General features: G+C 40.4%; 3 protein-coding genes across 6 annotated transcripts in view; 1 reads left to right on the top strand and 2 right to left on the bottom strand.

Annotated features, from left to right (window-relative positions):
* The window catches only part of LOC142665143 (high affinity immunoglobulin gamma Fc receptor I-like), a 42722-nt gene extending 24126 nt beyond the window's left edge, over positions 1 to 18596 (bottom strand). For 3 of the 4 annotated variants that reach the window (XM_075844709.1, XM_075844708.1, XM_075844706.1), the window contains exon 1: positions 484 to 648. The gene's annotated coding sequence lies outside the window, so the exon portion shown is untranslated. Of the gene's footprint in view, positions 1 to 483; positions 649 to 18574 lie in introns of those variants that run through there. The other variant, XM_075844707.1, reaches the window with a different exon arrangement.
* LOC142665026 (uncharacterized) lies at positions 463 to 26500 on the top strand. Its single transcript, XM_075844560.1, has 16 exons — positions 463 to 669; positions 1898 to 2155; positions 3827 to 4084; positions 4174 to 4455; positions 4990 to 5271; positions 5482 to 5763; positions 6494 to 6562; positions 11140 to 11178; positions 15583 to 15864; positions 17313 to 17319; positions 18651 to 18730; positions 21107 to 21127; positions 22220 to 22471; positions 23422 to 23682; positions 24926 to 25207; positions 26186 to 26500. Exons 1-16 carry the CDS (start codon positions 597 to 599, stop codon positions 26200 to 26202), a joined length of 2745 nt encoding a protein of 914 aa, XP_075700675.1. The 5' UTR covers positions 463 to 596; the 3' UTR covers positions 26203 to 26500.
* METTL25B (methyltransferase like 25B) overlaps positions 18649 to 26620 on the bottom strand; it is an 85406-nt gene continuing 77434 nt past the window's right edge. Inside the window, exon 12 of the transcript XR_012851438.1 lies at positions 18649 to 18728. The gene's annotated coding sequence lies outside the window, so the exon portion shown is untranslated. The remainder of the gene's footprint in view (positions 18729 to 26620) is intronic.

The raw sequence follows: 26620 nt of genomic DNA on the forward strand, positions 1-26620 counted from the left end.
ATCCATACACACAACCATATTATACACCATAAAAAGCAAAGAAAAAAGATCAGGCCAGGATGTCTTGAGCTGCACTTCTGAGCTGAATGAGGAACTTTAAGGGAACTTGCCACGTGGAAATTCATTACCAATACAGACCATCACAATTGTTTGATGGTTCTGTAACCATGTTGAAGCTCCAATGTAATTTGGCATCAACTCCAATGACACCGCCCCCCTACCATCTCACAACCAACCACCCAGACTAACCATACACTGCTGGACCAGGTCATGCAGGCCTCCCCCGCTTTCCCTTTTGTTTGACCCATTTTCACTATATAACATAGAAGTGATTACTGCAGTATACACGATACCACAAGGCTTAACTATTTTGCTTTATATTCTTTTTGTAGGTCACAGCTATGGTTTTCAGTATATATATATAACTGTTCTGTCTCTTGGAATATGTTTTGTTGTAGATCATCAGGTACCCGCTGGTCTTACCGTGCAGCTACATAATCACCACTTCCAGTTTGCACTTAATACATTTCTGACGTAACCAGGTTTCCTTTTCCTGTACTGACCAAAACACCAGTCTCAATAATTGTACATTCAAAATGAATCCTCTTATCATCTTGTATGCCACAGCCGCAATGTTAAGCCTGAAATTCAAGGATATAGTTGGACATGGTAAGTACATAAAGACGGATGACTGTAGGTTTGCATAGAGAGATACTGTCTTAAGTTCCATCATTTTTTTTATGAATCCCACTAATATTATGAAGCTCCTGGAAGGTCTTGACTGTTGCTAGACCTTCTCCTAAAGGAAGAACAACATCAATTGGTCATGTTGGAATATTCCCATTCCTATCTCCAGTTTCTCTGAGATTAGCAGCAATGGAGGGGTCTACCAGCTGTTCATTTCCTCCTGCTGTATAAATACATATTTATGGGGAAATCGGACATTGTAAAGTTTCTGTATGGACTTTGCTTGGGTTGTTCCGAGGTTAAGTCACTATATACTAGTTAGGGAGCTTGTTGAGTTAGGCTGCGTGCATACTTACTGTACGTTTGTGAGTAACATTCTAGTATCCTACCTAATTACCAAAACCGGGAAGGGAACCCAGGTCAGGGGAGATGAAAAAGATTCTTATATAAACATTTTGAGAATATGCCTATTCTCTTCTAAGCTGGGGTCCAATTCTTTGTAATTATAAAGGATGGTAGCATGGAACGCCAGGTTACTAAATCTGTGGCACGGGAAAGGGAATAATATAATCTTTATGATTCATTATGATGATGTTACCCGTTTCCCTCAACACCCTCCCTCAGATGCCCACCAAATGTATATTATGTCGTACATTATGACATATAGGAGATGTGGGCCCTGAACATATGACCGTAGGGGGTCCAGATATGTTGAATGGCATCCCTGTGTGTATATATACTAACAAAAATTGCCCCAAAATTCCCCAAAATTTCCCGTTTTGAAAACTGTTGGCAATTATGTATACAGTGTGTCTATTTTTGTATGTATATGTGTGTCAATATCTAACATTCTGGTGTGAATATTGAACGTCCCATAACGTGAAAAACACAGTAAATCAGAAGAGTTGTCGTGTAAATGTTTGGTTTATTTAGAGGCTGCACCGACTGCTCTAAAAAGTACAAAACTATTATCACTATATTCCCCTGGCCCACCTCATCTCTACAATTGTACATGATGTTCCCGGCCCTCCAAGGTTTTGGTTTCTTACATTTGTTAGATTAATGCTGTGTCCGCTCCTTAAGAAACCACAAATACTTTCTAGACAAGTTTCTCCTCTTTTGGGGTCTAGGTATCGGGACAGTCATATGGACATTAAGATTGGTGGGGTATATCACTCCAAACATGAATTTATCTTGTATTGATTTCCAGGAGTTGTAGTCAGACCTGCAGTGACCTTCACTCCTAACTGGGGCAAAGTATTCACCGGAGAGTCTGTAACTATCACATGTGTTGTGGAGTCCGTTGGGGAAAGTCAGATCTACTTGTGGTACAAGGACAGTGAACAATTGCAAATCGAAGAACACGTTTTTACAATTGGCTACACCAAAATAAAAGATACTGGAGATTACCAGTGCCAGAAGCCAACTGGAGAAATTAGTGAGTGCGTTAGACTGGAGGTTATTTATGGTGAGTACCAGACCTAGTGGTCATGAGTAGAAAACTAGATATCTTGGGGTTGAAACCTGGTGGAACAGCAACCACGACTACTAAAGAGAAATTCAGGGGGTGGTTAATATGATGCATCTTGGGAACACTGAAGTAATTACGTCAACAGTCCGTGTCCTTGAGAGCCACAGTCCAAATGTACATTTTTGTAGATTTAGACCATACGTAGCTCAAAATTGATCTGTTGTTGAATTATACGGCAGATCATCAAGTAATAGAAGAAGCATAAAAGTATCAAAAAATGATATACAATGCATCCATCTGCCTATAGCATATATGAATAAAATAGTCCATAGTGTTAGAGATAGATGTATAGTTGATTTTTTTAAATACTTTAAAATATTGAAATGATGATGGTAATGATAATATTCTCAAAGACTGTAGAACTTGGTGCTTGTTTGAACATCCATTTCCTTTTAATGACCATTGTGCCGATTCCCCCTTCCGTGATTTGCTAACATTGCAGTGCATATAAGGAAGGGAATCCTTCACAGATTCTTATCAGCCAATAAAGAAGCGGTAGAACCAACCATAGCCATAACTTTAAGCTCCTTGGCCCTTATACGAAATTTTTAACAGGGTCCCCCCACCAACCATATGCCATTTATAATACTGATGTCCTCTTATGTGGAAGTGGAGCCTTTAGGACCCTTTTGGCACCAGGGCAGTGGTTAAATTTCTTCCTCTGCACCCTCTATAGCAGGGGGGGGGGGACGTCAAGCCTGAGGGCCGTGTAAGGCCCGCAAAACCATATGGTCTGGCCCTCCTGCACACACTAACCTCACTCAGACCGCCGCATCATTCACTACTGGGCTTCATCCGCCCTACTCCTGCATCTAAATGTGAGTCATGTCACTCACATATTGGAGCAGGAGGAGGGCGGACGGAGCCAAGTAGTATCATTCACTACTAGTGAATAAGGCGGTGCTCTGAGTGAAGTCGGTACGTGCCGGACCGGTAACGGACCAGTTCAGTCACCTGACCTGAGTCACCTGACCTCACATCAGTGACGTGAGGTCAGGTGACTGGACTGGTCCACTCCTGTGCTGGCATGACACGCACCGACCTCACTCAGACTACCGCCTTATTCACTGGTAGAGAATGACACTTCTTGGCTCCGTCCGCCTGCCTCCTGCTCCTAAAGTTTAGAAATCTAGCTGAGGCCTCATGTAGAGTTACCTAAATGCATTTGCCGCAAGTCACTGCCTGATAAGACACGCTTCACCAAGTTAATTAAATGTTTGACCAAATATAATAGGGTAATTTTTAAGTTGATAATTTGTATGGCATGCGAATGATGTTATAAATATCCAAATGACGCTTGGCATAAAAAAAGGTTCCCCACACCTGTTCTATAGCTACTCCCCTGGAACCACTCATTGAAAAGACTGTGGTTGTTAGTTAATGTATGTCTAGCAACCAGACTGTCAGACAAGACTAACAGCAGAGAAGACAATAAGCAGCTCGGGAGTCCCGTGATGCCAATCTTCATCTTTGGCTGCAAAATTTCCAAGGAGAACCTCTTTCCGTTTAAGCTGAACCACCACCACCACCACCACTGTACAATGGTAAGTTCTAGGCAACATGAGGTGACCCCATAGAAAGACACTGTACACATGTTTTTTGTTTTAGGTTATCTCATCCTACAAGTGCCAGCCTTAGTATATGAAGGGGACGACGTGTTGCTAAGATGCTACAGCTGGCCTGGGTACTCAGTGCGACGTACACTATTTTACAAGGATGAAATGGAATTCAATCCATCTGATAGAAACAATGGACTACTCTTGAAAAATATTAAAAAAGATATGGCTGGCAAATACAGATGTGTAAAGAAAGCGGATCACTCGTCCGTCGCAACTTACTCTGATGAGTCCTTTATACATGTCAGAGGTACCGTAATCCTGTTTAGCGCATTTTTAGTACAGTCTAATCACACACCAGTATAATTATATGTTAATGGATCTTCTTGGATTTTGCAGAGCTGTTTTCAAACCCAGAAATAAAGGTGACCCCAAATCCAGCACTGGAAGGCGATGAGATGACCCTCACGTGTGACATGAACCTTAGTCCTCTCCGACAGACGACAGGACTGCTGTTTGCTTTCTATAAAGATGGACAGAATTTTCAGGGATTCGGTCAATCTAATAACTATGGTGTCCGGCATGTTCATGTAGAGGATTCTACCAATTACTCCTGTGTAGTAAAAACCGTATCCAGCAGTGTGAAAAAGGAGAGTCTGGCATCATATATTCAAGTACATGGTGAGTAACAAGTTATAGAGGCCATTTTTATATATGTGAATGATGCATAGCAAATAAAAACAGAGTGAACGTGTCGATAAATATGCTAGATGGTCAAAAGTATGTGACCCCCTTCTCATGGGTTTGGCCATTTTCGCTACATGCATTACTAACATGGGCATAAAATTGCGAATACAACCATGCAAGCTTGTTCATAAAGTTAGGTCGTCAATATTTTTTTTTGCTTATATTGAAAGTTCTGGTTTAAGTTCTGTCAAGTCCTTGCCCCTTGTCTGCCCTCGGTATCGTGGTAGTTCTGACTTGGACTAAAGATCTGAATAATCGGAGATACAGTAGAATGATTGTTAGGAACATGCTGCTTGATAACTCCATTGAAAAGACTAAGGTTGTTAGGAAGTTTTTTCCCTAGCAACCGGACTGTTAGCTTAAAACAGGATTAGCACTGAATGGTCAGCCAAGAGGCGGACAAACATCTGTTCATTCCCCATCTAAGATTGTGTGCATGCATTGATTACGTTATTTTGTCTTTCGTAGAATTATTCTCAAATCCACTTATAACCGTGAGTCCAAATCAAATGACGGAAGGTGATCACATGACCCTGACGTGTGACACAATTGTCAGCCAGCACAGGCAGGCTACAGAACTGCTGTTTGCTTTCTACGTGGGTGGATGGGAGGTTCAAGGATTCAATTCATCTAATAAACATAAAATTATATCCGTCCAGCTGAAGGATTCTGGGAATTATTCCTGCAACGTAAAAACATCAACTAACAGCGTGAGAAAAAGGAGTCAAGAGATTAATATCCTGGTGCAAGGCAAGTAATTTTTTAGCTCTACTAGGGACATGCTGCCTTACTATCCCATTGAAAAGGCTAAGGTTGCTAGGCAGTTTTCCCCTAGCAACCAGACTATCAGCTTAAAACTGGATTGGCACTAAACCGTCAGCCAAGAAGAGGAGAAAATGATTGCCATTCTCCATCTAAGACTGTGGGCATGCAATGATTATGTAATTTTGTTTTTTGTAGAATTATTCTCAAATCCACTTATAACCGTGAGTGCAAATCAAATGACGGAAGGTGATCACATGACCCTGACGTGTGACACAACTGTCAGCCAGCACAGGCAGGCTACAGAACTGCTGTTTGCTTTCTACATAGATGGATGGAAGGTTCAAGGATTCAATTCATTAAATAAACATGAGATTCCATCAGTCCAGCTAAAGGATTCTGGGAATTATTCCTGTGAAGTAAAACCCTCAACTAGCAACGTGAGAAAAAGGAGTCAGGAAATGAATATCCTAGTGCAAGGCAAGTCATTTTTTAGCTTTACTCACGTTTACATAGGTGCAATAAATGTCCTCTAATTTGGAACCCGATGATCTGTAATTCCTTAATTAGGGCAATGAGCAACAATATTCTCAATGCCAGATGGGTAGGAAAATGGTGGAAAGCTCAGAAATTTTAGTTTCCAAACCCAAAAATAAAAAGTGCTGGACAAGGTCACGGCCTGAAGAAAAAGTGGAACCTTGTAACAATGTAAAAGTACAGAGTAGTAGTAGTAGTTCTGCCATCAACATTAGCGGAATTATAACAGCTGAGATGGGTCTTCCTTCTCTTCTGGAGTAGTCCGTAACCTCTTGTGTGTAGGCACTACCACCACCATCAACATGGGTTTTGAACGAAGACTAGATCCCCAATGGCAAGCATTTACAGGAAGCCACCGAGTATATTTTATGTGCTTACATTGCCACTATTGTTAAACTAGATTTCCAATGAGGAATAGATACCCAGCATTAAGCACTTCTTCACTGTAGGAGCCATCAAAATCTTGTATGTTGGCACAACCACCATTATCAATATGGGTATCTATCTGTCACAAGTGCAGAAGATACTGGGTGCCTCCATCCATTTTGTGATGCCAAGTGTGCCCAGATTATTTAAACTATACTGTATATATGGGGTTTTTTTCTAGGAAAAGTCATAGTTTGGATTTTTAACAATTTTTTTAAATTTATTTTTCTTACATTTTTTGTTTCAGGCAAAAAGTCTAAAACTGAACTGCTGAACATCGTGAGACTAGCAATTTCATCATTTCTATTTCTTGTCTGTTGGTTTATGATCATTAAGTGTTGCTAAAATATCAGAAGTCAATGTGTGTCTGAACCCTATGGTTCAAGAAATCAATCAGAAGAAGACTTGACCCAACATCTTCAGTTATGGATTGCCTTTCATTACAAGAAGTGTTTAGGGAATCAACTTCTCGGGTTTGAGAAATGTCACGAATGAAGCTGAATTCAATCCTGAATAGATACAAGAAGATCTACTTCTCGGGTTTGAGAAATGCCACGAATGGGGCTGAAACCTCTCCTGAAGATCTACTGCACCTATAGTAGATTATGTCCATCTGAGAAGACAAGTCCACCATCTGGTATAATGTCTTCTAGACCTTAGCTTTATCCCCGTCAAGACTAAAACCAAAGTTAAAATTTGACCCCTACAAAACAAATCTGACTCGCACACAAAAAGATTTGTTTTATATCATAGCTTCCCAGACGCCAGAAAGGAGCAGTTTTGGGAGAAAGTGGGATCACATGGCTACTTCTGGCTTTGTATCTGCATAGTGTTTTTGGCCATTAGTCTGGTAAGTGTGTATCACACACTGAACAAAAGAATTTAAGGTATAAAAAGTGAAAGGCTAAATCTAAGCTACTAATCGATTGATTGTCTATCTGTAGACAGGCATGCCGACTGTTTCCAATAACATCCAGCAGAATTGTAAATGCAGCTCTGGAGTACAATACAGGCTGTAACTCAGTAAACAGCCTTTTCTAAACTGGTTACAACTATAGTAAACTCTCAGAGCTCTGAGGAGTATGAAGTCAGGACCAGTTTTCGGTCTCTTAAAGGGAACCTGTCATGCACATTTTGCTGCCCTCTAAACTTTATTTATACAACACTGGGTATCCCTGTTATTAACTTCTTTTGCCTTGGGGACACAATCATTGGCTCTTTACAAACAAACACCAGCAGCTCTCCACTTTGGAGGGTTGGAACTAAGGGACCTGAAATAACACTGCTGTGACTCACAAACTAGAAAACCATTAGTCATAGGCTCTTAGGTCTTGTGGTTTGTGTCAGACACTCTCTAGGATTATTTGGTTTTATCTATTGTTATTTTTGCCCCTTTCAATATGTCCCTTATTAAACCACATGTTGTTTTCTATACGACTGCCTGGTAGCTGTAATTGTCACCATATACCCTGCAGGCACCATGTATACTGGAGCTCAAATCTTCTTTCTACGTGAATAGGGGGGTATTTAATGTAATATTCTGCACTGGGGCTGGATACACTGGATCTATCTTCTACACCTTCTTCAAGGGAAACTTATTACTTGTTTGTCTCCTTTAAATGTTATCATAGTAGACAAATTAACCAAGTCAATGTGAAATTTCCCCTTTCTAGCATAACTGGTCAGAGTGAATATGCTCCTTCATGTTGTAGATAAGGAGACTATGGGTGGAGTAAAATGCAACACATTTATTAAGAGGCCATCGACAATTAAATGTGTTGCATATTTTGCCAGGACGTACGCCACAATTTGGCGCAATGACCGTGGCTATGCACCATTTTTCCTCTCTTCCCATCTGACTTACTGTTAAATATAAAATAAGTATACTCACCTCACTGCTCCTCTTCTACACTCCGGGTCCAATGGCATGATGGGCCTCATATGGTGCTGCGTCACATACAACATCCTGACACTGCCCGGCGTCAGTACTTTGTATGAGCCCCAGCGTGATGAGGAGACCCGGAGAGGAGAAGCGTTCAGCAATCTTTTTTTATTTTATTGTCTATGCCCCAAAGAATGAAATCTATGCCATCTCCTACAATTTATGCCAGTTTTCTGGCATAAATAATAAATTTGTCGGGATGCTGTGGCCTCGTTCCTTTTGGTAAGCCACGCCCTCTTCACAAAAGTGGCGTGAGTGACGTAAAAAAGCCAAAAGTCACAAATTGCGACTTTTGGGCCCTTTTGATACTATTCCACGACAGAAAACTGGCATAGAAAGGTTGAAAATGTAGGTGAATATAGGAATCCGCAGGTAAAATCTGCAGCAAATCCGCCACATCTTGAAGGCTGAGGTTGGGGCTACATAGTACGTTTTAGGTTGGATCTACACAGAGGCTTTGGCTGCGACACAGGTCGCCCGGCCAAAGATTGCTATGTCCCGTAGCCTTAATCGCAAGTAAGGGAAGTCAATGTGGCTGCGTCACAAACCTGCAAGCAGACGCGACATGACAGTTTGGATTTCTTGCAACTGTCATGTTGCGGCAACTTGTACGTCACGACACACAAGACAGATCTCTTTAACTCATATATATTGATATATAGTATACTTTTAGGCCAGGGCTACACGGCGACTTTGGCCACAACACAGGTCGCATAGACAAAAATGGCTTAGTCTGGTAGCCTACATCACAAGTACAATTACCGTGACATGACCGCATTGACTGTCATTACCTGCGACGTAGGCTACGGGACATAGCGATCTTTGACCGGGCGACCTGTGTCGCAGCCAAAGTCCCTGTGTAGACCCAACCTAAAACAGTACTATATATCAATAGATATGAGATAGATAGATATTTCCAAACGAATAGGGAGCACTACACAAGACTCCAATTCAGTGAAAAAAAGGTTTATTCACCCAAACGTCAGTGCAACGTTTCAGCCCCCATGGACTTTTCTCAAGCATATGCTTGATGCTGCCTGTTCTGTGCGGAGTTGCTGCGTGTTCTGTGCGGAGATACGGTGTGTTCTGTGCGGAGATGCTGCGTGTTCTGTGCAGAGATCCTGCGTGATGTGTGCGGAGTTGCTACGTGTTCTGTGCGGAGTTGCTGCATGTTCTGTGCGGAGTTGCTGCCTGTTCTGTGCGGAGTTGCTGCAAGTTCTGTGTGGAGAGGCTGCCTGTTCTGTGCGGAGAGGCTGCCTGTTCTGTGCGGAGAGGCTGCCTGTTCTGTGCGGAGATGCTGCGTGTTCTGTGCGGAGTTGCTGCATGTTCTGTGCGAAGGCTGCCTGTTCTGTGCGGAGTTGCTGCATGTTCTGTGCGGAGAGGCTGTGTGTTCTGTGCGGAGATACTGCGTGTTTGGCCCATAGGCTCCAATGGGGAGCGGAAATTCCGCAACAGATTTGTTTTGTTGCAGTTTTTATAACGCTTGCGCAGCGTAAACACAGTAAAAAACTATGAAAATCTGCAGGTGTACATATACTTTGCTATAATCAATGTTTAACACTTAATCTGCAGGTAAAACCGCTGTGGAAAAACGCAGCGTTTCTGCACAAATACGAGCAGGAAAAACACTATATAGTACAGATTTCGGTGACAGATTTATCTGCGGTTTTATTAGATTCCGCTGCAGAATTTCTGTTGCAGACACTACGGATGGCATAAAAAAACACCTGCTTTTGCAGACTGCCTGTAAATTTATGGACGGTTGGCCACTCTGCTGGATATGCTGCATAGTTTTACACAGCTTATTCGACCGGTGGGAACCTGGTCTTAGGGTATATTCACATGTATCGGTAGTGATGCATCAGGCATTCTCACCACCACTGTATTAGAAATCCATGGCAGTCCCCTTGTTTTTCCCCCACTATTTTGCATATACTAAAGAGTTCTAAAGTATACATGTGGGCTATCATGTGGATGTTCTTATCTCAGTAGAGATGTCAATGGGAGGTCAGAGACTAAAACTACTGAAGAAAAGGGCGATTTCGGGGATTTTTGCCCCGGTTTCCGCAGCAAAAAAACTCTGTGTGAACAGGGCCTAATTAGTACTCCCATTGTCTATGGGAATTAGGTGAATATCCCTGACGCTTCTTTTTTTACACACGCGAGCTTAAAAAAAACGTTCTATGCGCTACAATGCGAAGCTAAAAGCAAGCGTTTTTTATGCGTTTTTCAGCTTAAAACGCGTCGAATACACACTGTGTGAACAAGGCCTTATAGTTACATAGGTTGAAAAAAAGACGCTGGTTCATCATGTTCAACCTTTCTCAATTAATTATAACCCTCAATGCAATTCGTCAGTAAATAATCATCTCGCTCCTTTTTATATTCTGCCATTGTATCTGCCGTTACTACCTCTTGGGGTCGGGCGTTCCATAATTTGACTGCTCTAACTGTAAAGAACGCTTTCCTATATTGATGTCTGAAACGTCTTTCTTGTCCTTGGAAAGAACAGATTATGTGCTAGTTCTCTGTATTGACCACACAAATATTTATACATATTAATAAGATCACCTCGAAGGCATCTTTTTTCCAAGCTGAACAAGCCCAATTTTTATAGCCTTTCATTGTAAGCGACACCTCCCATCCTATATTACAATCTAGTTGTCCGCTTTGAACCCTCTCCAGTTCTCCTAAATCCTTTTTACAATTTGGAGCCCAAAACTGAATTCTATATTCTAGATGTGGCCTTACAAGGGAATCTCAGAGGGGTAATATTCCATTTGAATCACAGGTTTTTATCTCTCTTTTTAAACACCCAAAAATCCTACTTGCTTTTGCAGCTGCTGCCTGACATTGAGTGCTACTGCTTAGCTCATTTGTAACTAGAATACCCAGGTCCTTCTCTAGTTCAGTTATCTGCTAGATAAAACTATTCTCATTCACTGTTCCAGGTTGGGTCATCCTACAGGCTCCTCCATATGTTTATGAAGGTGACAACCGGTCTCTGAGGTGTCACCACCATAAGTACACTGCAGTGAACACAACATTTTACAAGGATAACGCCATCCTACAGCATTCTGAACCCAGCATCTGAACCCAGGGGGCGGACATATATATGCAACCTGTGCTGCTCAAGAGGGGCCCTGTGGGCAATAGGGCCAACTCCCACATTAAAATAACTGTGCTTCCTACTGTGTACTGGACTGATGCCAGGGACAGCACTGGGGGCTCACAATTGCTGGTAGATTGGCACACCAGTGGAGGATTCAATAGAGCGCTATGAAGAAAGGTCTCCTAAATTATCAGTTGAAGAGCAAGGGCCCTATTTGGTTTTTGCACAGGGGCCCCTACAGTTTCTCAGGTGTTGGGGTCCCTAATTAGAATTGGTGGGTATTCAAAGTCATAGCCCACCATAGATGTTATCCATTTACACTTCTATATGATGTGTGAGAACATAAGGTGGAGTACCCCTTTAATATTTGAACCACAGGGTCTGAACAAAATATTATAGACTAAGCAACCATGGGAAAATCCAGTGACAACCTACGGCATTAATCACAGTGGATCCGAGCGTGTCTGTTCATGGCTGTGTTATGGCAAACTCAATATCAAAGTTTCGAATTTTAGGGGCATTTACCCCATTGCCGTCCCACTTTATAGACTTTTTTAGACTATTCATAGCCTAAACATATGCAAGGAGAAAAACGCTCTGGTAATTAAAATATTGAAGTCTCTGTAGTCTCTTGTGATACGCAATTAGTCTGCACAAAGAGAGGAAGTAGATCTGTGAAACATAAATCAGGTATAAGACACAAAGACGGGTCTACATGTCAAGTAGATAACAATAAAAAAAACACAGACCGTTCTGAAAAATAATTATTTCCTAGTAAATAATGAAAAAAAAAAATAGTTTAGCTCTTATTCCAATGAAGGATCAAATTCTCATGTAACACCCACTTAAAAACACCACACAGAATTAGGCCCCATGCACACGACCGTAGTTTTTTTGAAACAAAAGTTTTTTATTGAGAAAATAAGAAAACATCTGATGTACATACATTCCACTTTACCAGAGTATGTCGGGACATCCCCCGCTGACAGTCATATATGAAGATCATACTTATAAAAGTCAAGGATGTTCAAAGCATACTTAAATATACATCTTAGGCCCATATACAGTTGTAACATGAACATTCAATGATATATAAAGGACTAAGAACATATGTACTCCTTTAGTAATATATTTGTTTTACTCGGATTTTGATACTAAATAAAATAATACATAAATAAAATAAAAAAAAGGAAAACAGAAACCATCTAGGTCAAACTAAACAGAATTAACTAAAAACAGAACCAAAAAATAACACTAAACCTTACTCACAGGATCATACATTTGTAAGGAGAAATGTTTTATGTGTGAAGAGCATCAACAAAGTAACGAGAATCAGTCCATTTATCCCAATGAAGACACTGGGTCCCTAGGGTTCTCTGCTGATAAATCGAACGTTCCATAATACAATTTAAATTGACACATTGAATCACCTCCCTCATCGTAGGAGTGGAGGTCTTCTTCCAATACCTAGCAATTAATATTCTTGCTGAGCACAGTACATGAAAGATTACGGTCTTATCGTGTATGAAAGTCGCCTAATCCCACATTAAGTAATGCCAACTCCGGAGTACATTCTAGCGGAAAATGTAGGACATTGGTTAATAGTTTATCTATTTTCTTCCAAAACGTCCTAAGAGCTGAACAAAACCAAAAAATATGCTTAAGAGTACCAATTTCCTTACAACACCTCCAGCACATATTAGAGGAGTTGGGGTAAATGAGAGATAGGCGGTGAGGTGTCAAATACCACCTGTATAATACCTTCCTAGAGGCTTCTAAATGGTGAGTGGAGTTGGATAGTTGAGAGGCCAGGGAGAAAGTAGCTTCCCAGTCTACACTACCCGTGGGCAATGCAAGATCCGTTTCCCATTTATCAACGAATAGAAGGTTAGATTTGTTCAACACTTCCAAAATGGCCTGATAGGCTTTGGACACCCCTTTTGCTCTTCTATCCGGCTGGTGAAAGTATATTTCGTAGGGTGTTTTAAGGGGAGAAGGAGTATCACTCATTCCCAACAAAAAGTGACGAACTCTAACGTATTTGTAAAATTCTGTAATTGGCAAATGATACTTAGTAGATAGCTCCGCAAAGGTAAGAAGAAGACCTTCACTCCACACATCTCCCACCCTCTCAATGCCCTCCAACTCCCACATTGACAGGTTCATATCAGGTAACAAGTATGAGAGATTCTTAATGGATAACTCTGCTACTCTTAGTGGAATTAGGCCTCTTTTTACTACCATCATTTTCCATGAAGCAAAAGCAGCCTTGGTAGTTAACATAGATGGGGTGGGAGTGGACTGTTTAAGTGCCATAGCCCATAGGTATGAATCCAAGGAGCTAACATTTTCCCATTCTTTTTCTATGAGAACCCAATGCAAGGACTGTGTAGGGTGCATCCATTGTCTAACCTGATCTAAAATGCAGGCGTGATAGTACGCTGTAATATGAGGGAAGCCTAAACCGCCTTGAGCGACTGGTAGGTAAAGAACCTGAGCCGCGACTCTGGCCCTTTGTTTTTTCCATACATATTTCACCAGTAAATTTTGTAATTTATGTAAATATGAGGTAGGGATCCAGATGGGCAAGTTCCTAAACAGGTAGAGAATTTTAGGTAAAATCATCATTTTCAGTGCTGCAATACGCCCTACCCACGAAACCTCAAATTTAAGGAATTCCTCTAGCTCGCTGGATAACTGGCTCAGTAGCGGGGGGTAGTTAAGAGCATACATCTGAGAGGCTGGGAAACATAATTTAATCCCTAAATAATTCAGCCCTCGAGTTGACCATTGAAAGGAGTACAAAGATTGCAAATTCTGAACCACGACCGTAGTTTTTAATCGTAATTACACCTTTCTGTATATTTACGGATGTGTGTCCGCTCCGTAAAAATAATCTGCAAACTATAGATCATGTCCTATTCCCGTCTACAATTGTGGCATGGCCTCGCCCATAGAAGTCTACGGGCGCATGCAAAATTGTGGACGGCTATACGTGGTCGACGTAGCCATCCGTAATTGCGGAAGCCTTGCTATACGACGACAGGGGATTCCCCCCAAAAAATGGCGCCTGAGCGATTACGTGATGTTTTCAAGGGGTTCAGACATGTTGGCGACATCAATTGTAGCCTCCCTTTATTTCTCGGATCTGTAAATACGGATGCACTACGGAATGTATTTGCGGACAGCGTGCCAGATATGCGGATGACAACGGATCCATATTTGCAGTCAGTAAAAAAACCTTGATGTCTTAAGAATATAAAAATTCAGTCCTGTCTGAACTGTTAGGCCCTATGCACACGAACGCACTTTTGCAGCCGCAATTCCCCTGAAAATCCATGGGAGAATTGTGGCCCCATTCATTCCACGGTCCGTGCATGGTCCAGGCTCATTGAAAATAATGGCCGTGGCCATGTGCACGGCCCGCGATTTGCGGGCTGATCGCGGCTGACACTCCACTGTCGGCTGACCCGAAAATCATGGCCGTGCACATGGCTACGGTCGTGTGCATGAGGCCTTAAGCCCCCAGTCATTCAAGTCTAATTTTCTTCAGAACTTTAATTTTTATGGAGACATCTGCCTACAACAAGGTCTTTCAATGGAGCTCTGATAACTATCAGAATCATATTGTGTTAAGCTCCACTCCTGAGTATTCGCCCCACAGAGGTGTGCATAAAAAAACACACACTCCTTCGGAATCGAGAAACTTATGGTTTTTAAACGACTCAAATAACCTTAGTATTATGAAAAATTAGCCGAGTCGCATTATGGGCAAACAACAGCTCATGATGAATGGCGCAATGTGCTAAAAGCACAGCTCAATAATTTAAATAATGTAATTTAGCGCTTTATTTCCAAAAATTCCATTTCCCTAATTTGGTCTTGTGATAGAAGAATTGATGTACTTATTCAAGGAGTCACCTGAATAAATTGAAATATCGCTGCCTTTTATTCTCGTTAACGAGGAGACAAAACAACAGCAGATTAAGTCATCTGTCAGCTTTTGTCTGCAGCTACCTAGTGTATCATGGCTTTTATACATGGGATAAACCTAGTTCAAACCAGTTCTTAAACAGCTTTGTTATCTCTTTACTTGACCTTGAAACTTATGTGAATGCGTAAATTCTCTCTATAAAGGAATTCAGCTGCCCACCCCTCACACTTGATAGCATATTTAACACTCTGTCAGCCAAGAACCTTTGCAGAGAAACTTGTCTAGCTCAATACACTCCTTAGTTTCCGATACATACATTTAAAATAAAACTTTCCTAACATCTTAAAGAGCTATTCACAAATTCAGAACTCCAGATGACCCCACATCCGATCGCCAAATGTGATCACATGAGCCTGACATGTGACACAAGCCTTACACCGCAAAGGCAGAATACAGAACTGCAGTTTGGCTTCTACAGAGATAGACAGAAGCTTCAGGATTTTGGTTCATCCGATATATATGAAATTTGGTCAACTCAACTGGAGGATTCTGGGCATTATTCATGTAAGGTCAGAACGTCAACCAACAGTGTGATGAAGATGAGCAGGAAGTTCAATATTGAAGGAGAAGGTAAGTACTCTGTGAAAAGACTTTACATTGTTGCCTAGGTCCCATAATATACCAGAAGGTCCTGTCCCCCTATGAAGGGTGAAGATTACCTAGTCAATCTTAGTTTACATTAGAACCAATGGTTGGTCTAGATGGACCACTGGTGTCTAATTCATGGGCTTTAGATTTTAGGGAAGACTCCTTTAAAATGTAAAAGTTTCATTGTAATATAGTATGGTTGGGTTTTATCGTACCAGTAGAAGACATTTCCATAGATATATAGTCATTGAACGTACATTAACTTTTTTGATATGTTATTGATATTCATATCGAACTATTGGACATCAGGTATGAATTATTGACCCCCATCTCTGCTCCCAAACAACAGGTATGCAGAGTTAATTTTTTCACTACTCAAGACCACCAAAGATGGTGAAATTAATTCCTTCCCTACTCTAGACCACCTGGGATGGTGACAAAAATAATTTTACTACTATAGACCACCAGGGATGCTGACACTAATTCATTCACTACAGTAGACCACCAAGGATGCTGACATTCATTTCTACACTACTCTAGACCACCAGTGATGCCAACATTAATTCCTACACTACTCTAGACCACCTGGGATGGTGACATTAATTCCTTCCCTACTCTAGACCACCCGGGATGGTTACAAAAATTATTTTACTACTATAGACCACCAGGGATGCTGACATTAATTCCTTTACTACTCTAGACCACCAGTGATGCTGACATTAATTCCTACACTACTCTAGACCATCAAGGATGGTAACATTAATTCCTTCACTACTCTAGACCATTAAGGATGGTGACATTAATTCCTTTTCTACCCTAGACCACCAGGGATGCTAACATTAATTCCTTCATTACTTTAGACCACCAGGGATGGTGACATAAATTATTTCACTACACTAGACCACCCGGGATGGAGACATTAACTCATTTACTACTCTAGACCACCAGTGATGCTAACATTAATTTCTACAGTACTCTAGACCACAAAAGATGGTGACATTAATTCCTACACTACTCTAGACAACCAGGGGTGGTGACATTAATGCCTTCTTTATTTTAATACTCTAAACCCCCCGGGGTGCTAACATTAATTCCTTCCCTACTCTAGACCACCAGTGATACTGACATTAATTCCTACACTACTCTAGACCACCCGTGATGGTGACAATTATTCCTACACTACTCTAGACAACTAAGGATGGTGACATAAATTCTTTCACTACTCTAGACCACCTGGGATGGTGACATTAATTCCTTCACTACTCTATCCCCTGGAAGTAAACAATGAATGTTCCTACTAAAAAAAACAACAAGCAGGGATCTTGAAAACTGCGAGGAATTAGTCCAGAAAGTATAATAAAATAAATATAACTTTTAGTTATACAAAAAATATTAATTTTCTGAAACCGGACAACCCCTTGTGGTACCAGGTAAGATGTAAGCTATAAACAGAAGAGGCTGCTAAGATATCAGGAAGTCCAGTAAGGAAGGTCTCAGGCATAAATCAGAAAGGTGCGAGGTAGGAGCGAACGACGAGATGTAGCAAAAGTTCACAACCTGAAATCAGGTAATATGCATTCGGAATGCTACTAGCAATAAGGCAAAACTGAGGTTCGGGAGAAGTCTGGAGAGCCAGGGGAGATTCAGTACCATGCAAGGTCAGTAACAATATTACAAATGTCTTAAAAATGTTAAACAACATTATAAAAGGAGTATATCTACATTTGAAGACCATTTTACAAATAATTTATAAATATAACTCTACATCAAAAGTTGGTGCAACTCATGAATTTTCAGGCATATGTAGGCTTGCCTCAAGTATGGTTAGTTTGGTTGCAATGTGTGCCGTCTCCACAGTGCAGCCGCATCTTCGAACATAATGCAATACATTTGCGTCGAGTCCCCGAGTCTCTCTCGCGGGGACTCGAAGCGACCATGTATTACATTACGCTGCTCTCTGTTGTGGCTCTCCATTCTTATTCATAGAGTTAGGTGACAACCCGGGGCCCCATCTATGAAGTCCATATGCCCTAATAGGACATATATGGCACTCTGAACCAATTTGGGTATGAATCCATCGTTTCAGATCACGTCCTCCCTACATGCTGTTTGTCCTCCCTGGGGCAGATGGAATCTTCCAGCAAGACAATGCGACAAGTCACACGGCTAGAAATGTCCAACAGTGTTTGCAAGAGCACGACCAAGACTTTCAAGTGCTTCCCTGACCCACTAAATCACCAGACTTGAACCCAATTGAGCATCTGGGGGACCTCCATCATCTTGTTCGCTCTATGGATCATCCCCCACGCACCCTCCAGCAAATGTGGGATGTACTGCGGTCAGCATGGCTCCAGATACCGGAGACCACCGACCAGCACCTTATTGAGTCACTCCCAGCGCGTCTAGCTGCTGTCCGTGCTGCACATGACGGTTACTCTGGATATTAGCTGCTGGTCATAATAATGGGACTGGACTGTGTAGAATGTGGTTGTACGGATGGAACAGCCCCTTTAATAGTGGAAATGTCACATTTTTGGGTTTAGTGGATGACGTGTAGCAAACAAAATATAAATGGCGTCTGTCTGGAAAAAGCATTTAATGGTCTATCATGTAGTTCTGGCATGCCTTAAATATTGCTATATAAAAATATTTCTATATAAAAAAAATAAAAAGCAACAATTCATCTACTGACCGTTAATATTTCACCATACTCCTTCCTTCCTGGAATTTGCAAAGAGATATTGACAGCAATTAACTTCTCTTTATAGACTCGGCAGCATTGTATTCATCTGTCCAGCAGCATCGTCTCCATCCATCATGTCCGCAAAGACGTCCATGTTATTATTCTGTAAGTACAATGATCTTCATGTCTTTTTAGTCTCTGTCTAATGGTGAACCATAAGAGGGGGTTCAATAATGTGATATAAATACCGGGCACTACTACAAGTTACCGGGCTACAGGTCTCATATGTTCCTCTCCATGTAAACCTTACCTAGATCCCGTTTATAGTATTATGAGAATGTTCATCTAGTAACTATTGTATTGTATTTATTGCGCTAGGAAGAATTTTGTTTCTCTTTGTTTAAAATTAGGGAGTATAGAGGAGGTTATAAGGGTTGTCTCATTTTGAAATTCCATTTTAACATCCCTTATTGGGGAACTTTGAGTTAATAAAGGGGAATTCCCCATTCAGGACCCTCTTATAAGCCGGAGCGGAGACCTATAAACATTTTCTGTGTCTGGAGCACCTGGCACCTGTGTGTATTATATAGACAGTGCAGGGGAATTGAACACTTGCTGACAGATCCCCTGACCATCTACAGATGAATGCCGGGGATCCCAGTAGTGACCACCCCAGTGACGGACTACCTGTAGGGTCAGCGGAAGTCTTCTTACAAGGGATTGTCCAAAGTGGAGAACCTGTTAAACTTCTCAATAAAGAGCACAGTTATTTTCCATATATTAATTCAACATCAATCGACTTTGCCGATGGTTATATCTTAAGATGGTGCTTGTAGAAATATTCTATCGATTGATTTTAAAATAGAATAAAGAAATTCTGTACTTATAGTTATAATAACAAATTATCACCTGTCCACTGGATAGGTGATCTGATCGATCGGTTATCTTAATCATTGCCGTGGAGCGGTAGGGTATATGCTGGACCACTGCTTCTTTCAACTCCTCCTGGCTTCGGTCTTTTGTGGCTGGGGTAAGCAGGGGACACGGAACCCCTGTTCTTGCAAAATGTGGAGTACCCAGTGGTTGGACCGCCATCAATCTAGCGGTAATTACCTATCTAGTGAACTAGTGAATAGGAAACAATTTATTTCTGGAATATCCCTTTACCCCTTTAATGATTGTCATGATTATTATTAGTAGTGGTGGTATTATTGTGTAATCTTATTTCAGCTATTTTACAGTGTAAAACCTGTTCCTGTGTGAAATTTGGGTGTAGAGGGAAAATGTAACAAATTCTGTAAAAGGACTATTTTATTAATGGTAATGACTTATGTTGAGGTTTCATATCTTTACCTGGTTTTAGTGGAAAATATTTTATTCTTTAGCTGTAAACTAGAATTTTGTCATTTAAATATTATAAAAAATTTTTTTAAATACTATATATAAGAACATAACAATTAAATAACAATTTATAATTATTGTGTTTTATTATATTACATAAAAGAGAAATACAAATAATGTCTGACCATACAGTTATAATGTTTAGTCGGATGACAAATGGGGTTTATTTTCGGCCATTTTCGATGATTTTGTTCCATTCAGGTGTACTTATTATTTTCTATTCATTTTATTTAAACAGCATAGAAACTAATTCTTCATATAGACTTTTGGGCACTGCATACGAATTGCTATTATGAAACATATAAGCTTGAACAGGAAATCTACAGAACAGGAAGTGTCAGGACGCTCAGTGACCAGATTACAGTAAAAACTGCAAGATTTCATGATTTATTTTTTTAGATTTATTTTTTTTAATATAGATAATAACATAGAAAATAACATATCACCTGCAATTCTTAAAAAATATGTTTAAAAAAAACTATGTCTACAACTTTATTTAATCAGTCCCTTTAACGTAACTAACTCTGAATTGTCCTTTCAATATTCTATTCAAACAATTCTGAGTTCTCAATGACTGATATAGATGATAGATAGATAGATAGATAGATAGATAGATAGATAGATAGATAGATAGATAGATAGATAGATAGATAGATAGATAGATATGAGATAGATAGATAGATAGATAGATAGATAGATAGATAGATAGATAGATAGATATGAGATAGATAGATAGATAGATAGATATGAGATAGATAGATAGATAGATAGATAGATAGATATAGATAGATAGATAGATAGATAGATAGATATATATGAGAGATATATAGATATGGGATAGATAGATAGATAGATAGATAGATATGAGATAGATAGATATGAGATAGATAGATAGATAGATAGATAGATAGATAGATAGATATGAGATAGACATGAGATAGATAGGAGATAGATAGATAGAGAGAGAGAGAGAGAGAGAGAGAGGGATGGATGGATGGATGGATGGATAGAGAGATAGAGAGAGAGAGATAGATAGATAGATAGATAGATAGATAATATATCGTTTGATCATCTATAATAAACACATGTATAAAGGCTATATTGTATAATATTTAACTCTTTTTCTATTACATTTTATAGTGTCGATCATCATAAATGTGGGTAAGTTACCAGAACTTCTTTTTTCAAACATAAAAAATATTTTAATAAGTTATTTTATTCTGTAAAATACCTCAACATATAAACAAATATAAAAACTACAGATCACGATGGTGTGTGTGTGTATATAATGAGTCTATAATGTGTGTGTGTGTGTGCTTGTATAATGTGTGTATAGTGTGTGTGTGCGTGTATAATGTGTGCAGTGTGTGTATAGTGTGTGTGTGTGTGTGTGTATAATGTGTGTATAGTGTGCGTGCGTGTGTGTATAATGTGTGTGTGTGTGTGTGTGTGCATGTATAATGTGTGCATAGTGTGTGTGTGTATAATGTGTGTATAGTGTGCGTGTGTGTGTATGTGTGTGTTTGTGTGTATAATGTGTGCATGGTGTGTGTGTGTGTGTGTGTGTGTGTGTGTATAATGTGTGTATAGTGTGCGTGTGTATGTGTGTTTGTGTGTATAATGTGTGCATGGTGTGTGTGTGTGTGTGTGTGTGTGTGTGTGTGTGTGGTGTGTGTCATGTTCATTTCTGCATAGTTTAGGCTCTGCTTGTCTCTCTTTTTACATGTCTTGCTCAAGAAGGAAGCAGCAGGTGTGGTGCAATGGGATGACATTCACAGTGACTGACAGGGACAGAAGGAAAGTGTGTGGGGGGGGGGGGGCTTCCGCCTGTTAAGAACTGTACAAGACAAAAGCATGGGACAGTTCGCTGTAAATTTTAAACTTGTGCCATAGTAAATGTTTGTTGCAGGTCCATTATCCCCAGTTAGGACTTGTTCATACAGTGCAGATATGCTGCGGATTTTGCGTGTATTTTTTAAGCCAAAGCCAGGAAAGGAACCTAAGCAGCATAAATATATAAATGAAGGCATTATAGGTCCCCTCTCTTGGATTCTATTCTGATTTAAGAACCGTGTGCAAAATCTGCAGCAACTCTGCACTGTGTGAACAAGGCCTTAAGTTGGAAAAGGTGCTTCACGCTGTCTGGGTTAAGACTGATATGATGATGGTCACTTTTATGGACCTCAGAATAACGACCTGTTATGCTTAGATTTTAATTATGTTCACATTACCATTTTCTATGGCATTTTGTAGGACATTCCTCCAGACCGGTGGTGACCTTCACTCCGAACACACAGAAGATTTTCACTAATGAACCTATATCAATGACTTGTGATGTGGGCCCTACTGCACAAAAAGATCAGAAGTACGACTGGTTCAAAACGGGAACACATGTTTACAATGGTAAAACATATGCAATCAAATCTGCTGAAATATCACACAGCGGAAGTTACCAATGTTTTTCCCAACATGCGAGTGACTCTCGAAGGCTGGATGTCAGTAATGGTGAGTAAATTTACATATATGTATATATACACACACACACACACACACACACACACACACACACACACACACACACACACACACACACACACACATACATAATAGTAATATCAAAGTATAAATAATACCGCCATACTATTAAAGCTCTGGTACTTAAATGTTAACTAAATTATTAATGGTGTTTTAGAGTAATGAAGAGGTTAAGATTTCTGGTCGTCTTGGGTCGTAAAATAGGTTAAAATCCATGGTAGTATAACATTATGAAGAGGGTTGTTATCCCTAGTGGACTACAGTTCATATTCCTGGTAGTCTAGAGTTCCCTAATGATCTTAGGCCCCATGCACACGACTGTAGTCTTTATCTGTAATTACGGATAATCTGCGGACCCATTATTTTCTATAGCGCATGGACACCTTTCTGTATATTTACGGATGTGTGTCCGGTCCGTAGAAATGATCCGCAAAATATAGAACATGTCCTATTTCGGTCTGCAATTGCAGTACGGACTCACCCATAGAAGTCTATGGGCACGTGCAAACTTGCGCACGGCTACGGATATACTTCCATAGCCGTCCGTAATTGTGAAAGGGTTACTACCGATGCCAGGGGATTCTCCAAGTAAATGGCGTTGGTGTGATCATGTGACCTTTCAAGGGTTTGGGACATATTGGTGACATCATTTGTAGCCTCCTTTTTTTGGCAGATCTGTAAATACAGATGCACTACGGACCGCATTTGAGTGCCAGATATGCGGATGACTTGCAGATGACTACTGATCCGTATTTGCGACAGTGAAAACACTACGGTCATGTGCATGGGGCCTTTGACACCTTAAAAACAAATCCAGTTTCTAACAGAACTACAAAATGATAAATTCCAGATGTAATATATGCGAGGCTGATAATACAGAGTGTATAGGAAAATACATTATACGACGTATTATGTTTCAGGTTGGGTCATCCTGCAGGCCCCTCACCAGGTTTATGAAGGAGATAACCTGACCTTGAGATGTCACCACTATCCTGGATACCCCGCAGGACAGACAATATTTTACAAAGATAACGGAGTCATTCAAAACTGGAGAGATAATGATCTTTTTCATATTGCAATGGTGGATATGGAAATGTCTGGGACCTACAGATGTGCAAAACAAGTAAAACATCACCTAATATTTTACAAACATGGAGATGAAGATTCCATATTTGTTCGAGGTAAATCCAAGGTCATGTGTCAACTTATATGTAATTGAATTGCGGATGCAGCTTGGGCTACCAAGAAAGTCTATCGAGGCGTATGGAGAAGCATTACAACTCCTCATAAAACCAAAGACCAATAAACAAATAATTATAGAACTTTTTGCGTAGGTAGCCTGAGCGGTCCTTCATTGTGACTGGAAGAATAGCGCATGCAGCGCCATTCTTCCTGTCAAATATGATAAGACTGCTGACGGAGGCTTTGATGGCACTGTGAACAAAGCCTAGTGCAGGGATACATCTCATGCTCCCAAAGTGTCGGTGGGGGTCCAAAGCCCGGGTCCTTCACCGATCAGCTGTTCCGGCTGCCTTCGGGCCCAGGATGTTATGAAGTGGCCTGTGTCAGAAGTAGATGGCTCCGTACACTGTATAGCGGCCGAGCCGCAGTACTGTATCTCTGCCCCTATTCAAGTAAATAGAAGCAGAGCTGCAGCACAGTTGTTATACCGTGACCGGAGCCATCTGCTTGCGACACCGGCTACTGTATAACATTCGGTGCCCAAAGGCAGACCGAACAGCTGATTGGTGCAGGCGCAGGGTGTCGGACCCCTCACCGATAATATACTGATGAACTATCCTGTAGATTGGTCATTAGTATTAAAAACCACCCCGTGCCCGAACAAACCCTTCAAACAATAATAGGCAGTTGTAGTCAAGAGCACCGGAACCGTGTAGCAATCCATGTGAGAAAAGTAATGGCCTCCATATTGGTTGCCACCAGGCTTCCCTCGATGAGGAATGACTGATGACAATATTTGGAATATTTAATGAAGTAAGAAGTGATTAATTACAAGACTCTCTGCAAGATTTAGATACGAACATTCAAGCAGACGTGACAGAAAACGGTTCCAACTTTTTGTGGTCCTTTTTTTAAAGGAGATTTCAAAGTGAAGGGCTGTGGTTTAGAATGTCTGGACTCCATTGTAGACAGAGCCCAAATTTTGCCCCTTTTCCCATGATTCTACTTTCGTATGTACTAGTCCTTGGGACTTTGATATAGGACAGTGTAGGATTGAGGAAGTTATAGACACCGTGGGAAATGTTGAGAGTTTTGTGGCCTTTAGGTTACCTTTAAAAAAAGACGTGTCTTTTCCCTATTTAGAGATCATTGCTACCAGCAATAGATGGACAGTTTACAATAGAAATAGATCCCCACAAATGTACCCAGTAATATATTGTTATCACTATGTTTCTTTTCTAGAGCTGTTCACGACTCCAACAATAAAAGTGACCCTGAACTCGATTTCAAAGGAAACCAACATGACCCTAACATGTTCGACAAGTCTCCATCCTTCCAGACAGAACACACAACTGCGGTTTGCTTTCTACAGGGAAGAGCGGATTATTCAAGAATTCAGTGTCAATGATACCTATGAAGTCTACATTGTGCACCTGGAGGATTCTGGGAAATATTCATGTGAAGTAGAAACTTTGGATGGCAGAGTAAGGAAGAAAAGTGCAGAGCAATTAATCCAGATAGAAGGTGAGTATAGACGGTGGTTATGGATGCTACACTTCTTCCACTCCTTGGATCATGAATGAATCCCATTATGAATGGGGTGAGTGGACCCTTTGTCTTAATGTCTCCTTGATTTATTGCATCTAATATTATTATACCATTTATTATGTCTTTAGATCTATTGTCATATCTTCGACTTGCCAAAAATGTAATAGTAGAAAGAGATCCCTTAGTGACAAATTGGACAAATCCCCCAAATAGCTCCAAACCATCACTTGCCTCAAGTAACTATCAGGCCTGTAAACACCACAGACATTAGACTGGTAAAGGATCATATCAAGCTAGGAGGATTTTCCCAAAAATATCTTATGACTATTGACAGCTTGAAAAAAAAGTATAGTATGGACAAGGTCTTCTCTATATAGCATAGGCTCAGTTATCTGTCATTCACTAACTTTAATCTTTAAGGAAAGTTATCCTGAAAGTGGTCTATGGACATGTTCTAGCTTTAAGGTGGTAGACTCCAATGCTTTCCAAAACTATAAAACATCCACACTCTATAATATTGCTCCACCCACAGTCACCAGCATTGTTAAAGGTCAGAAGCAAGAGAGACAAGGTTCATCCATAACACCCAGGAAAATTGTCTTAAACTAAGTTTTATACTTTATCACCAAATGGTCCAGAATGGAGTAGGTCCAAAAAACGATACTAGGTGTAGCACAGAGTGGTCAGCACCGGGAAGTGGTGGGTGAGAAGCAGTGGAAAATAGAATAAAATGACTTTAAGAAAAGTTGGAACTCTAACCAATGGTGGACTTCCAAATAGGACACCCCCAGAATTATTGACATTGTGAAATTTCATTGGGTGTTGAAGTCCTCCAACAGTCCAGAATTCTATAGTTGGGTGTCTCTCTAGTTTCTTACATACTATAATAGCAGACGTTTTCTTATTTTAGCAGTTTTATTTAAGAATTGCTCAAATAAACTTTTTTCTTTTCAGGCTTCACAGCAAAGTAACAAGCGCTATAATGGCACAGGCATTTTAGACTTTCTTTATATATATATTATTCTACAATATTCCTCTTCTATCACATAAGATGAATGAAGTCTATGGAACCAGCAGGCCGGTCTAGATCCTAATAAACAATTGGGTAACAAGATCCAACAGCATCGTCCATCCATGTTTCTACAATATACTGCCAAATATATACCTGGAGCCACTGCATGCCGACTGTCCTATATACCCACATGGGATTGACCTCACAATATGCTACTGCTGTGCTATGTATTATTATATTCTACGTATCCAAAGTTATTTTACTTCTATTGTCTTATTTTTAATCTTAAAATTATTTTTGAGGAGGCCAGTTCAAAGGTTAACAATTTGTATCTCATATGGGAAGGGATCCGATATCTAATATAGCTGTCGTTGGGA

Source organism: Rhinoderma darwinii, chromosome 12, assembly GCF_050947455.1.
Source record: "Rhinoderma darwinii isolate aRhiDar2 chromosome 12, aRhiDar2.hap1, whole genome shotgun sequence".
In the NCBI taxonomy this organism is placed as follows: domain Eukaryota; kingdom Metazoa; phylum Chordata; class Amphibia; order Anura; family Rhinodermatidae; genus Rhinoderma; species Rhinoderma darwinii.

Coding starts and splice junctions, on each gene's coding strand:
- LOC142665026 (XM_075844560.1), top strand. CDS start 597: ATGAATCCTCTTATCATCTTGTATGCCACAGCCGCAATGTTAAGCCTG. Junction 2,156..3,826: donor TAGACTGGAGGTTATTTATG/GTGAGTACCAGA, acceptor TTTTTGTTTTAG/GTTATCTCATCCTACAAGTG. Junction 11,179..15,582: donor TCCTCCATATGTTTATGAAG/GTGACAACCGGT, acceptor AACATCTTAAAG/AGCTATTCACAAATTCAGAA.